Source organism: Erinaceus europaeus, chromosome 4 (genome assembly GCF_950295315.1).
Source record: "Erinaceus europaeus chromosome 4, mEriEur2.1, whole genome shotgun sequence".
NCBI lineage: Eukaryota > Metazoa > Chordata > Mammalia > Eulipotyphla > Erinaceidae > Erinaceus > Erinaceus europaeus.
In genome coordinates this window covers 105931017-105946493 of record NC_080165.1, presented here as the reverse complement: position 1 = coordinate 105946493, position 15477 = coordinate 105931017, and the positions used below count along the sequence as shown (strand labels likewise).

The 15477-nt window shown below is 41.7% G+C and overlaps 1 protein-coding gene across 9 annotated transcripts in view; it reads right to left on the bottom strand.

Moving 5' to 3' along the window:
• Positions 1-15477, bottom strand: part of ERC1 (ELKS/RAB6-interacting/CAST family member 1) — a 450240-nt gene that overhangs the window by 305279 nt on the left and 129484 nt on the right. For all 9 annotated transcript variants that reach the window (XM_060190339.1, XM_060190341.1, XM_060190340.1 and 6 more), the window contains one exon: positions 15155-15322. In XM_060190339.1, the coding sequence (XP_060046322.1) occupies positions 15155-15322 (168 nt within the window). The remainder of the gene's footprint in view (positions 1-15154; positions 15323-15477) is intronic.

The window sequence follows — 15477 nt, the reverse complement described above, 5'->3', positions numbered from 1 at the left end:
ATAACTACCTGCATATGAGATTTCAGGCTCAAAGGAAAAAAAAAATAGTATAGTCATGGGCCCTTAGGAATAGAACTGAAACAGGTCTACTGGCTATCTACAAAACAGAGACGCCCTCCATCAACTCTTCATCGGCACTATTCCAGCCTTTAGGTAAATTATTAGTCAATAACTTGTTTGGCTTTGTATGTTTACTCTCTTTTCAGCCACCAGGGTCCAATGCTACCATGATGAAACCAGACACCCCTGGACTTCCCCAGCAATGTGTCCCAGAGCCCCACTTCCACAGAGCCCTGCCCCACTAGAGAGAGACAAACTGGGAATATGGATCAAACTGTCAATGTCCATGTTCAGCAGGGAAGCAATTAGAGAAGCCAGACCTTCCACCTTCTGCACCCCACAGTGACCCTGGGTCCATATTCCCAGAGGAATAAAGAATAGGAAAGCTATGGAGTCAGGCAGTAGCGCAGCAGGTTAAGTGCATGTGGCGCAAAGCGCAAGGACTGGTTAGGATCCAGGTTCAAGTCCCAGGCTCCCCACCTGCAGGGGAGTGGCTTCACAGGCAGTGAAGCAGGTCTGCAGGTGTCTCTCTGTCTCTCTTCCTCTCTATCTCCTGCTTCTCAATTTCTCTGTCTCTATCCAATAAAAAAAAAAAAGAAAAGAAAAGCTATCAAGAGATGGGGTGGGATACAGAGTTCTGATGGTGAGAATTGTGTGGAGTTTAGCCCTCTTATCCTATGGTTTTGTCAATGTTTCCTTTTTTTATAAATAAAAAATAAAAATAAATAAGTAAATAAATAAAAACCTTCTCAGACAAGCAACAGTTAAAGGAGGCAATTATAAACAAGGATGCCCTGAAAGAGGTTCTAAAAGACTTCCTATAAACAAGACATCACGAAAAACTTGCCATATAACAAAATAAACAAAAAAGTGTTGACTAGTGACACTGCAATACCTTAAATTCATAATATCAGTAAATGTCAATGGCTTAAACTCACCCATTAAAAGGCACAGAGTAGGAGGATGGATGAGAAAACACAACCCAACCACATGCTGTCTGCAGGAATACCACCAGAACCAACAAGACAAGCACAGACTTGAAGTGAAAGGATAGAAAACTATCATACAGGCTAATGAACCACAAAAAAAGGCAGGACCAGACATTCTCATCTCTGACACAATAGACTTGAAAATAAAGTAATAAACAATAGGCATGGACATTAAAAAGTAATCAGAGGATCAATTAACCAAGAAGATTTTACAGTTATTAACAACTATGCACCCAATGAGGGTCCATCCAAATACATCAAATACATAGTGAAAGAGCTAGACAAATACATCAATAGTAATACAATAACAGTAGGAGACTTCAACACCCCACTCTCACACTTAGATCAACTGAGCAGAGTATCAACAAAGAAACCAGAGAATTAATCGAAGAGATGGACAGACTAGACCTCCTGGACATTTTCAGAGTTCTTCACCCCCCAAAATGGGAATACACATTCCTTTCAAATCCACCTGACACATCCTCAAGGATAGACCACACATTAGGCCACAAGACAGTATCAACAAATTCAAGAACATTGAAATCATCCCAAGCATCTTCTCAGACCACAGTGGAGTAAAACTAGCATTCAACAACAAACAGAAAATTACTAAAAGTCTCAAAATTTGGAAACTCAACAACATACTGTTTAATAACCACTGGGTCAAAAAAGAACTCAAGCAAGAAATTCAGATGTTCCTAGAATCAAATGAAAATGAAGACACAAGCTATCAAAATACCTGGGACACAGCTAAAGCAGTACTAAAAGGGAAACTCATAGCCATACAAACTCACGTTAGAGAAGAAGAAAAGCTACACAACCTTACTGCACACCTTAAGGACATAAAAGAAGAGGAATGAAGGAGCCCTAAAGCAACCAGAAGCACTGAAATCACTAAAATTAGAGCAGAAATAAACAACATCAAAAATAAGAGAACCATGCAAAAGATCAATGAAGTGAAAAAGTAATTCTTTGAAAAGTTAAAGAAAATTGACAAACCCTTATAGCCAGACAGACTCACTAAAAAAAAAAAACAAATGGGGGGGAGACTCAAATAAATAGAATTGTAAATGATAGAGGAGATATCACAACAGACACCACAGAAATACAATAAATCACACAAAGCTTCTATGAAAAACTATATGCCACCAATCTAGAGAATCTGGAAGAAATGGGAAAATTCCTAGAAACATATACCCTTCCAAAACCGAACCAAAAGGAACTACAAAAGCTAAATAGATGAATCACAAAGAAATCAAAACAGTTATTATTAAGAATCTTCCCAAGAACAAAAGTCCAGGACCAGATGCCTTTACAAACAAATTCTCCAAAACCTTCAGGAAACTTTTGAAGTTCTTCCAAAAAATTGAAGAAACAGAAACACTCCCTCCTACCTTCTATGAAGCCAACATCAGCCTGACACCAAAAGCAGATAGGGACACAACGGAAGGAAAACTACAGACCAATATCTGTGATGAACAAAGATGTCAAAATATTGAACAGATCCTAATCATCTGGATACAGCAGGATATCAAAAAGATTGTTCATCACAACCAAGTGGAATTTATCCCAGGAATGCAAGGCTGGTTCAATATGCGTAACTCTATCAATGTGACTCACCACATCAATAAAAGCAAAAGCAAAAACCACATGATTATCTCAATAGATTCAGAGAAAGCCTTTCACAGAATCCAATATCCTTTCATGCTCAAAACACTACAAAAAAATGGGAATAGATGGAAAATTCCTTAAGATAGTGGAGTCCATATATAGCAAACCTACAAACAACATCATACTCAACAAACAGAAGCTGAAAGCATTCCCCTTCAAATTGGGGACTAGACAGAAGTGTCTATTATCACCATTACTCCTCAGCATAGTATTGGATGTTCTTGACATAGCAATCAGGCAAGAGAAAGGAATCAAAGGAATACAGATTGGAATAGAAGAAGTAAAACTCACTATTTGCAGATGATATGGTAGTATACATAGAAAAACCTAAAGAATCCAGCAGAAAGCTACTGGAAATTATTAGGCAATATAGCAAGTTGTCAGGCTACAAAATCAATGTACAAAAATCAGTGGCATTTCTTTATGCAAACACTAAGTACAAAGAAGAAGATATCCAGAAATTACTCCCATTCACTGTCATGGCAAAAATATAAAATATCTAGGAATAAACCTTAAAAAAGAAGTGAAAGACTTGTATACTGAAAACTGTGAGTCACTATTCAAAGAAATAGAAAATGATACAAAGAAGTGGAAAGATATCCCATTCTCATGGATTAGAAAAAATTAGTATCATCAAAATGAATATTCTGCACAGAGCCATATACAAAATCAATGCAATACCCATCAAAGTCACACCAAGTTTCTTTCTTTCTTTCTTTCTTTTTCTTTCTCTCTCTCCCTCCCTCCCTCTCTCTCTTTTTCTTTTTTTCTTTCCCTCCAGGGTTATTGCTGGAGCTCAGTACCTGCACTACGAATCCACTACTCCTGGAGGGCATCTTTTCCCTTTTGTTGTCCTTGTTGTTTATCATTGTTGTTATTACTGTTATTGTTGTTATTGTTGTTGTCACTGTTGGATAGAACAGAGAGAAATGGAGAGAGGAGGGGAAGACAGAGAGGGGGAGAGAAAGATAGACACCGGCAGAACTGCTTCACCGCCTGTGAAGTGACCTCCCTGCAGGTGGGGAGCTAATAATGACCTCTTCTTTGAAATATTGTCTCCCAAAGGCTTACCAGGGAGAACAGAAGCAACTAGTGGCATTACTTTATAAGATATAGCTATATATAAACAGCATAAAAGGTCATAAAATATGGTGAAGTCTAGTATGGTACAGCAAATCCTAACAATGGAACTTTCAAAGTTAACCCAATTGCCAAATGATTTGATTATAGCAATAACTATCAACTGCCTTCTTAAACCCTAAAACAGCAGGAACCTCCCCCTTTCTCTATAAAGTCCATGTCTCTCCCAGTCCTAAAATCTCTAGGGTAAGATTCACTTTCCTGCATGCTTCTCCCAATTCATACTAACTGATAACTGCATCTACATATCTCAACCAAATCAAAGCAACCAGTACCACCTCAGCATGCTTCACTTTGGACTGTGTCCAAAGACGTCAGGTTTGGGATGTCAACTCTTAATCTTCATTACTCTGGTGATACTGTTTCCAGTTCATAGGACACCTTGGCTCCATTTTGAGTGGCACACTTCTTAACAAAACCTAGATATAGACCAGGGCCCATGAGGTAGGGCACATGTATCCATAAGTTAAGGGAAAATATATACCTTAAAGAAAAGTGCACAATAATTTGCAGTGAGTTAATAAATGAAGCAAGAAAGTAGAAAGAACTAAAAAGACACCTTAAAGTACCTAGTGAAACAGTTTCTACTTAGACTTAGATACCCTCCTAACCTAACTCCTATTACATGTCCCCCAATCACTCCAAAGCTAACTATGTCAGACAAAGTAAGGACTACAAAAGCTGAATAAGGGCAAGAGACTGGCATACTTTAGTGATGACTCTTCAGTCAGTACCAGGCTACCCCATCACCTGGGGCCCTATTCAGGGATCCCTGAGGTTCCCACACAGACATGATGGGCCTATACCTCTAACAGATCCTAGACCTCTAACAGATCCCTCTCGCCACTTTCACTGGTCATCTCCATCAGGAACAACATAATGGACACCTCTGTGGGTCCCCAGAGGACATTGCCCTCAATGTGGATCACCAATGGTAGGAAATGTTCCATTCTCTGAAGGGAGGTTGGACAACATACTCTACCCACTTCCAGGGAAGATGGGTCCTGAAATGAGTGCAGACTGTAATGTTCCTAGCCGTGACTACAAGAGTGTGAGCACAGACCTACAGAGATGCAGAGGTTACATAGGTCCTAGTGCTCAATATGGGCCCCAAATCAAATTGATGGGGTTTACAATTAACAATATTTATATACTTTCACTATATTTGAGAGATACTCTCTTCCTTGATATACAGCTTTCTAGCCCTTTTTCCAGCCATGATACTATCTCCCTTGATAATACCCTGGGTCCACCAGCGTATTAGATGTCATCCTCAGGCAAAAACTAGTAAAGTCATAGGCCCTCTGGAATATACCTAAAACAGACCTACTAGCTTTTTCCAAAATGGAGACCCCAATATTCATCTGTAATATTCATGCCTTTAGTTTCATAATTTGTCCACAATTTGTTCTGCATTATATCTTAGCTCTTTTTCAGCCTCCAGGTTCCAGATGATACCATGATGCCAACCTGACTGTCTTGGGCAGAGGACCCTACCATGTGTCCTGGAACCTGTCTCCCACCCCCAAGATCCCTGCCCCACTAGGGAAAGAGAGAGACAGGCTGGGAGTATGGATTGACCTGCTAACGCCCATGTTTAGCAAAGAAGCAATTACAGAAGCCAGACATTCCACCTTCTGCACCTCACAATTATCCTGGATCCATACTCCCAGAGGGATAAAGAATAGGAAAACTATCAAGGGAGGGGATTGGATATAGAGCTCTGGGGTGGGCAATGTGTGGAAATGGTCCCCTCTTACACTATGATCTTATGAATGTGTCCATTTTATTTTAAAAAATGCAAAAAAATATTTTAGAATCATTCTGATAAAGATGTATTAATCTGGTAGAGGTTTCTTACAATATCCCTCAAAAGTTTTGGGGTGGCCTGTTCACTTTATTGTTTATATGAAAGCATAAGAATATATCAGAGGATAAAGCTATAGGTTGTTGGATAGTATGCCAGCACCCCCTGGCTTCTGCTTAACCATATGCCTATATAGGGATAGATTTAATCCCATCCAAAGCTTTGGTCTATTTACATAAATCACTTTTACATTTACATAAAGCACCACACTCCCTCCAGGGCATTGGTGGTTTAGTGGTAAAATTCTCACCTGCTCCACCCCCTCTCCTTGTCACACCCTGATCCTCTCCTTGTCACACCCTGATCTTCCACCAGTCACTTTTCGCTCCACCCTCTCTATATCACATCCTGTTTCCACCCTACTTGGAGAGTATAAAAACAGCTGCTCTTCTGATTAAAAGACACTTGGAAATTGCTTTCTGGCTCCGAGAGTTCCAGAGTGTATCTCCTGCGAAGTTAGTGCGGGACGAGTTCCTGATCCCTCTCCCACGCAGCAGCCTAGATCGGCTCCAACTGAGTTCTCTCCAACCCAGAGAGCACTAGCTCGGGAAGAAGTACCCTCAGGCTATCCCGGCATCTGGCACCTGAACAGGGACACGTAAGCAGCAGATTTACAAGAAGACATCCTAGATAAGTACACACCTTTTGGGTATCTGCAATATTGTGTTAAGGCACTGTGATTTTTTTCTTTCTTATTGTTTTCCTGAGATCTCTCCACCATGGAAAATCTTTTCCAAATTCGGCATTCTTTTTCCAGTATACAATTTTTATATATCTGGGACATTTTTCTCGGGGCTGCACCTTATATCCTGTTGATCATCATAGCAGCTTTTAAGGGATATACAGGGCAACCTCTGAAAAGGCTTAAGGACCTAGAGGCTGAGGTCCAAGAGATAAAGGAAGTGATCATAGAACTTAACCAGCACCTTAAAAACAATAAGAAGCAAAGGCCTGTCGTGATCCTGACCCACCCTAATTCCTCTGCATCTTGCCCTGAGGCCCCTATTTTGGCAGACACGTGTCCAAATTCTCCACTGGACTCCACAGCCACTTTTTCAGCCACACCCATTTTGGCAGACACGTGTCCGGAACCTCCTGCTGCCTCCACGGCTGCTTCTTCACCCCACCCTGTTTTGATAGACACATGTCCGAATTCTCCTGTAGCCTCCAAAACCACTTCTTCGGCCACTTGTCCAGAAGCTTCCACTTCGATGACTCCTCCTACAGCTACACACTTATCAGAGCAAGTCCACACATTTCCGGTCAATGTTGCCCCCAATAGACAAAAACCTCAGGCCTGGTATCCATATTCTGCCAGAGACCTGAAGGAACTACGCCAGGCTATCAAGGATGACGGTATTCATGCCCCATGGACCAGGTCCATTTTACAAGGCCTGCTTCAGAACCTTAATACCCCCCAAGATTGGAGGGATGTGACTCGCGCTACGCTCCCAGGCCCCCTCTTCCTGCGATGGGAGGCATTCTTTCGCGACGAATGTTTACAACAATCGCGGAAAAATATTCAAAATCAGCCAGAGGGGAATTTTGATGCATTGTTTGGAACAGGCCAATTAGAAACAGGGATTCAACAGGTGGAAGCCAAGTTTCCACCAGGGTATTTTGATCAGGTATGCCTGTGTGCATTAAAAGCATGGGAGCAGTTAACACCACCTATGGGAGCGGCCTCAGCCCCCATTCTCTCCCTTCAACAAGAACCTGATAAATCCCTCGCTAAATTCATTGCCAGGGTCCAGTCGAGTTTGGAAAGGAAGATTTATAATCCTGACGCTCATTTTCTCCTCCTGCGATCCATAGTCTGGGATGGAATGCTTCCGCATTTTCGACAGGCCTGTATCACTCTTAAAAACGAACACCCAGATACTTGGATTATAGCTACACAGGATCTCAGATCAAGCTCTTTTCAAGGACCTATGTTACAGGCCTATGCAGCTACCTTACATAAGCAAAAAGGGGCTTGCTTTCAGTGCGGTCGCCAAGGGCATTGGCGTAACCAATGTCCAGAAAATAGACCACGACCCCGCCTCCAGTCAGGGCAACCCCGCCTCTAGACAGGGAATCAGAGACCACGAATGCCTTGTCCCAGATGCCAGAAAGGATTTCACTGGAGGAGAGATTGTTGGTCAAGGTTCCATAGGAACGGCACGCCTCTGCCAAATGTAAACAAGGATTTAAACTAGGTGTGGGGCTTCCCTTAGCCCCGCCTCCAAGAGGGAAGGAAGCAGGTCACCCACTTGGTGCTGTGCTCTTCTTCCACAAACAGAAGCCCAGCTTGGGACCCAATCCGTCGCTACACCCACCACGCCAAGTAACAATAACAGAGGGTGAGCAGAAGAAGGAACCCACGGTATGTGGGAACTTCCAGCATAGAAATAACCGGCTGGAGCAAGAGAACAACTCGAATTCAGAGCCTGAGATTTTATGGACCACCCCTGTTTTAGAAAGGGGTCACCCAACTATGACAGTAAAGATTGGTAATATTCCTTTTAAGTGTTTGATTGACACGGGAGCAGATAAGACAATATTAAGACAAGCAGAGGTTCCCCAGAGTTGGGAACTCCTCCCAGGACCACGCTTACATGGTGTTGGAGGATTGACTCAGGCATTCTGCACACAAGATTCCCTTGTGTGGGAAGATCCAGAAGGGACTACCGGACGCTTTCAGCCTTTAATAGCTGATATAAGCACCAATTTATTGGGAAGAGACTTGCTGGAATCGTTAGATGTAGTGATATCCTCAGATACCTCTGCAGGACACCACACTCACTCCTGTGAGACTGCTAGACCCAACCAGCACCCCCAATACTAACTGCCACTGTTCGTAACAGAACTCCCCACTTAGACTGGCTTTCTAATGAGCCTGTCTGGGTGGAACAGTGGCCTTTGCCTAGGGAGAAGCTAGAAATTTTCAAAGAACTCGTCCAAGAGCAGTTATCTTTGGGACACATTCGTCATTCTCGGAGCCCATGGAATACTCCAGTCTTTGTGATTAAAAAGCGCTCAGGAAAATGGCACCTCCTCCAAGATCTCCGTGTGGTAAATAAAACCATGCAGGTCTGGGGCTCCCCCCAAAGGGGTTTGCCTCTTGCTTCTGCAATTCCCACAGGAATTCCAATCATAGCTATTGATATACAGGATTGTTTTTTCTCTATTCCCTTACACCCACAAGATTGTAAACATTTTGCTTTCTCTTTTCCTTCTATTAATAATGCCAGCCCTGCCGATAGATTTGAATGGGTGGTACTGCCCCAGGGCATGGCTAATAGTCCTACTATTTGTCAAAAGGCTGTTAAATCTGCCCTTTTTCCATATATTCATAAGGGCCTTAAGGTTTTTCATTATATGGATGACGTGTTAATATGGGGAGAATTAGATACAGATCTCTCCGCCCTACGTGATTTTCTAATCCCTGCCTTAAAGAGAAGTGGACTTAATGTAGCTCCTGAGAAAATACAGCTAATTCCTCCAATATCTTTCTTAGGCTCAGAGATTTCCCTAACGCAGATTCGTCCTTTAAAACCTTGTGTTACTTTTCCTTGTAATCTCACTCTTGCTTCTTTACAAAGTTTTCTTGGAAATTTGAATTGGCTTAGGCAGTATCTTTATCTGCCTACGAGCTGCCTGCAACCACTGTTCGATCTGTTAAAAGGAAACAAACAGCCTTCGTCAAAGTGTATGTTAACCCCCGAAGCCTCCTTGGCACTGGAAAAAGTTAACCAGGCTCTCCAAGACATGCACCTCGTTCGGTTCTCCCCCTCCTCTCCAGTAAATCTTCTAATATTTAACTCCACCCCCACGGTAGTGGGGGCACTGTGGCAGAAACATGGCGTTCTTGAATGGCTTCATACGCCAGTAGGCGGAGCTCCAAGACTCCTTACCGAGATTGATGCCTTAGCATTTATGGTTCGCCAAGGAAGAAACAGATTGGTTCAGGTCTTAGGAAGGGAACCAGATTCAATCATTCTTCCCTTTTCTCTCACAGATACAAAATGGCTCATACGCCACCATTCTCGTTTTGCCATAAGTTTAATGGGTTTTCCAGGACAATTAGATAATCATTTTCCCTCTAATAATTTGATAGCTTCTTTACCTCTGTTGCCTCTACTAGTACCTAAACTTTTCTCTCGAGATCCCATCCCCTCTGCTCCTACAGTGTTCACTGATGGTGGAAAAAAGGGAGCTGCTGCCCTTATATATTATCCAGACCAGCAATACCCCAAACCTCTCTTTACTGAACTTCCTGATAATTCCCCTCAGTACAAAGAACTTTATGCTGTTTTCCTTGCATTAAAAGTTGTACCAGAATCCTTCAACCTTTTTTCTGACAGTGTGTATACTGTTAACTTACTTCCATGGCTTGCTCGATCTTATGTAAGAATTGATGACAACCCACTTTCTCCTCTTTTAATTCAAACTGCCTCTATGCTCTGTTCTCGAACCCAACCACTGTATGTTCAGCACCTACGTTTCCACAGCCCTCTTCCTGGTCCCCTGTCCAAAGGGAATGCTGCAGCTGACCGCCTTGCCTCCACAGGAATTCTCCTAGCCTCTGTCTCTAATCCTGCTGACTTTCATTCCCTAACCCATGTTAATCTTAAAGGTCTTCGAGCTCGATTTCCTGATATTCCTCTGCCACAGTTAAAACTTGCTACATGTTCCTCCTGTGCAAGTCCAATCAAAACACCTGCTATTCAAACTCTGGGGGTTAATCCTCGAGGTTTAAAAGCCAACGCTCTTTGGCAAATTGATGTTACCCACATACCCAACTTTGGCAAACAAAAATATGTGTTCGTCTCAATTGATATCTTCTCTAAGTTTATGTGGGCTACAGCTCAGACTGGAGAAAACTCAAAAAAGCTTATAAGCCATATGCTCTCCTGTTTTGCTGTAATGGGCTTACCTCTTCAACTTAAAACGGATAATGGACCTGCTTTTACCAGCAAACCATTTAAAGATTTTTGTTCCCTCTGGAACATTACTCATACTACAGGCATTCCATATAATCCACAGGGACAAAGCATTGTTGAGAGGGCCCATCAAACTCTTAAGGCTCAATTAAATAAAGAAAAAGGGGAAATGTACCCCCCCAATATCCAGCTGACAAAAGCCTTAACTACATTAAATCTCTTTAATATTTACAAAAACTCAGACCAACCTCCTATTATTCTTCATTGGCAAACACCACCCACCCTCCCAGCTATTAAAGTCAAATGGAAAGACCCACTTGATAAAATTTGGAAAGGACCTGACCCCCTGTTGACTATGGGGAGGGGTTTCGCATGCATTTTTCCACAAAATTACTCCAAGCCTGTTTGGGTTCCTGCCCGCCATGTCCGGCAATACCCACATGATGGCGCTGATATCCCTAAAGAACAAGAAACACTGCAAGAATACTGGCTGCAAGAGGACTGGCTGCAGGATGCACCCCAGGATCCATAATACAGTATGGAAGAATCAAAAAAAAATCTGATTCACAGAACTCTCCCCCCACCCCCCCGAATGTCTTATGCTATGACTGGCCAGTTGTGTTTTGAGTGAGTGGAAAAAAAAAAAATTGAGTGAGTTGAGTGACCAAAATTTTTGTACGACCCATTGTGCTCAGAGTACTCTGAAAGTTAACTGACTTTATATAAAACGGCTGGACGCAGCCATGGTTTCTGGAAATGTCCAGAAACAGTCCAAAAATTGTTCATTCCTCTTTTTGATTTCTTTTTTAAGTCTTGATATAAATATGAAATGTTTAGTCTTAAACTGTGTGAGTAAAGATGGTTCAACTATGACAGTAGATCTAAATTCGCATTTGAAATGATATGTCTTATTTACAAGTTTTTCTCCTCCTGTGTGTTATAAACTATATGTTTAATATGCGTGTTTCAAGTTTGGTAAACATTAACTTAACGGTTAAATTGTAACTTCAAAGCTACATTCTTAAGAGAAGAGGTAAAATCAATTCATTAAAGTAACTGAATGTTTAAGGTAAAACTCTAAATATTCAATGTGACAATTCATCATCTCCTAAGTTAAAATACAAATCCTCTGTACAGGACATTTTTGGAGGGCCCCCAAAAATGTCCTGTAAGCTATCTTGTGGAAATTAATCCACAACAAATTTGGCATCAATCTGATATTGTAAATGTACCAAAAAAAAAAAAGTCACTAAAATGTGTTAACTCTAGTAACCTGAGTTTGCTTAAAAACCCAATGTAAAAATAGTTAAGAATCAATATATGTGACTTAAATTCAGTATGAAAATTTTGCTATATAGAGACTGCTACATGAGGTCACATAAGATGACCTTTACACGAAATTATAAAGATACCTAAACCAATTATAATCATTGAGTTATCAATTGTAGTAAACTTCTAATTTGTTACAAAGTTTTTTCATAAGTAATTGACTACAGCTATGACAAGCCTTTGCATAAAGAAGCATCTGCTCATATAGAATCCCCAGAAATCCATCTTGGACCCCTGACCTCTGACATCACCCACAATTACAGCCAACCGCGGAAACCCATGATGTGACCTGACACGATCTGGACAACCTGATTCACAGACTCCAAAGGACAAGACTTTCCTACTGCCTTTCTCTCAACCATCAGTGTCTGCTCTTCCTGCTTCTGTTTCGCCCGTCATGTTTTGGCAGTTCCAGGTCACTCTCTACAGAGAAGAAAAGTTCCAGTGGCTGTCCTCCTCCATCAAGATAGACGTGTGGCATTTATTTCCTGGCTGTTGACATTGGACTGATGCTTCTATAGAACTTGCTGGACACTCCCTTTATACTGCTGGACTTCTTGAAGAATGACTGTAGCAGTTCATAGAACTTTCTGCCAGCTGACTCGGGATTTTGCAATGCCAGATCACCCCTCTAGCCCCTCGTCTTATGAGGCCCCCACTCCTCCACCCATCATCAGGTTCACTCTGTCTCTTGCTACTCTTACTTATCCCTCCCTGTCTTGTGCTAGTTCTTTTTGAAGACACTTACACACTATCATTCTGCTTTCTTCCCAACAGGTTTCTGTTCACCCCTACACTGCTATTCCCCTGACAGAGATGAAGCCTTTTACAGACATTGACCCAGTTATATATGGCCATTAAGTAAGAGGGAGATGTTGGGGAATTGTGAGGATATGGTTGAGCTTGGAAGGGCTTGAGCCTGAGGGGTGTGTCAATCCTGTTAGTCTCTCTCTCTACGGAGAGGTTGAGCAAGGAGGGACAGTAGAACCCCAAAAAGTGTGCCTCTTATCAGTCTCCCTGCCTCACAAAGTGCCCTGCACTCCTTTAACTATGGCAAATAGTTAAAAAAAAAAAAGGGGGGAGATGTTGGATAGTATGCCAGCTCCCCCTGGCTTCTGCTTAACCATATGCCTATATAGGGATAGATTTAATCCCATTCAAAGCTTTGGTCTATTTACATAAATCACTTTTACATTTACATAAAGCACCACACTCCCTCCAGGGCATTGGTGGTTTAGTGGTAAAATTCTTACCTGCTCCACCCCCTCTCCTTGTCACACCCTGATCCTCTCCTTGTCACACCCTGATCTTCCACCAGTCACTTTTCGCTCCACCCTCTCTATATCACATCCTGTTTCCACCCTACTTGGAGAGTATAAAAACAGCTGCTCTTCTGATTAAAGACACTTGGAAATTGCTTTCCGGCTCCGAGAGTTCCAGAGTGTATCTCCTGCGAAGTTAGTGCGGCACGAGTTCCTGATCCCTCTCCCACGCAGCAGCCTAGATTGGTTCCAGTTGAGTTCTCTCCAACCCAGAGAGCACTAGCTCAGGAAGAAGTACCCTCAGGCTATCCCGGCAATAGGTGATCATCAAAAAGATACTCAAAGAAAGAGAGTAGCAAGTTAAATTTAACAAAGCAAATTTTAATAAAAATCAGTGTATGTGCTATGCCTGCTACTCAGATACAAGCCCTCAGTACATTGTACAGAAGTACTAACCACAGCACTGGGGAAGTGTTGGTGCTGTGGTGTCCCTCCCTCTCTCTTCCTTTCTAAAAAATTGGTCCAGAACAGTGAAGCCCTAGCTATTAAAAAGAGCAAAAATAGGTGGTAGTGCACTGGGTTAAGTACACACAGTGCAAAGTGCAAGGATCGGCTCATGGATCCCGGTTCTAGCTCACGGCTCCATATCTGCAGGGGGGTTGCTTTGCAAGCAGTAAAGCAGGTCAGCAGATGTCTGTCTTTCTCTCCCCATCTCTGTCTTCCTCTCCTCTCTCAATTTCTATCCAACAAGAAAAACAACAGCAGCAACAATAGTGGAAAAAAGATGGACACCAGGTGCAGTGAATTCATGGTGTAGGCACCAAACCCCAGAGATAAACCAGAGGCACAAAAAGAAAAAAAATTAAATACTGTCTTAGTAATATAATTATATAAGTGGAGTTGCAATCAACCCAAGTCAATGTGGTAATCTAATTCATATAATTACAACTTCTGTGTGAGACAGAAGACCAGAAGAAGTAGAAAGCTGTACATGCAAACACCTTGGCAATTCACAAAGCATGAAAATTTTATGTTAAAGGTTTAAACTCTCGTGTATATATAAAGTAAAATACTGGGGCCAGGTAGTGATGCACTTCGTTGAGCACACGTTACAATGCACAAGTATTTGGGTTCAAGCCACTGGTCACCACCTGCTGGTGGAAAGCTTTGAGAATGGTGAAGCAGGGCTGCAGGTATCTCTCTATCTCTCTCTCCCTCTTTATCACTCCCTTCCCTACAGATTTCTGGCTATCTCTATCCAATAGATAAATAAAGATAATGGCATCACCACCCAGCCCCCAAATATTTAATATCTATATATATTTATAGAACATCTAAATATTCTATAATTTTAAAATATTTAAAATATATGTATATTTATAGAAAAATTACAAATGGAGAAACTCAATAAGCCTTCCAAAGGAGACAAAAATTTAAAAACTAAATTGCAGAGTAGTTTTAACAATCAACCTACTGCAACAATAGTTTAATTACTAACTACAAAACTATAAACAGGGAGTCAGGTGTTATTGAGGCAGGTTAAGCACAGGTGGCGCAAAGCACAAGAACCAGCATAAGAATCCCGGTTTGAGCCCCCGCTCCCCACCTGCAGGGAAGTCGCTTCACAGGCGGTGAAGCAGGTCTGCAGATTTCTATCTTTCTCTCCCCCTCTCAGTCTTCCCCTCCTCTCTCCATTTCTCTCTGTCCTATCTAGCAGTGATGACAACAATAATAGCTACAACAATAAAACAATAAGGGCAACAAAATGGAATAAATAAATAAATAAATATTTTTTAAAAGCTATAGACCGAGAAAGGAGAAAGAACTTTCTCCTAGCACGGCAATGTATCTTAGCATAGAAAGCATGATGTGCGCCAGATGAGGGACAATGACTCAACACCTACACCTCACCTTCTTCTGAAGAACATTAACCTTCCGCTCTTTCACATCCAGCATGTCCTTGAGGTCATGTATCTCTCCAGCTTGAGTTCCCTTCTCCTCAGCCATATCCTGAATTTGCTTTGTCTTCTTATTCAGCATAGTTTCCTTCTCCTCCAAACGTAATCGAAGTGCATCCACCTAGAAGTGTAAGATTTACACAAGTGACTGAGAAGAATGGAGTATAATCCAAACCAATGTGAACCTCTACCCAAGTGGTATTTATTTAGTGTACTTTCATCAGAATAAAATATAATTTAAAAAAACAATGTTAGAAATTAGACATTAAAACTTCA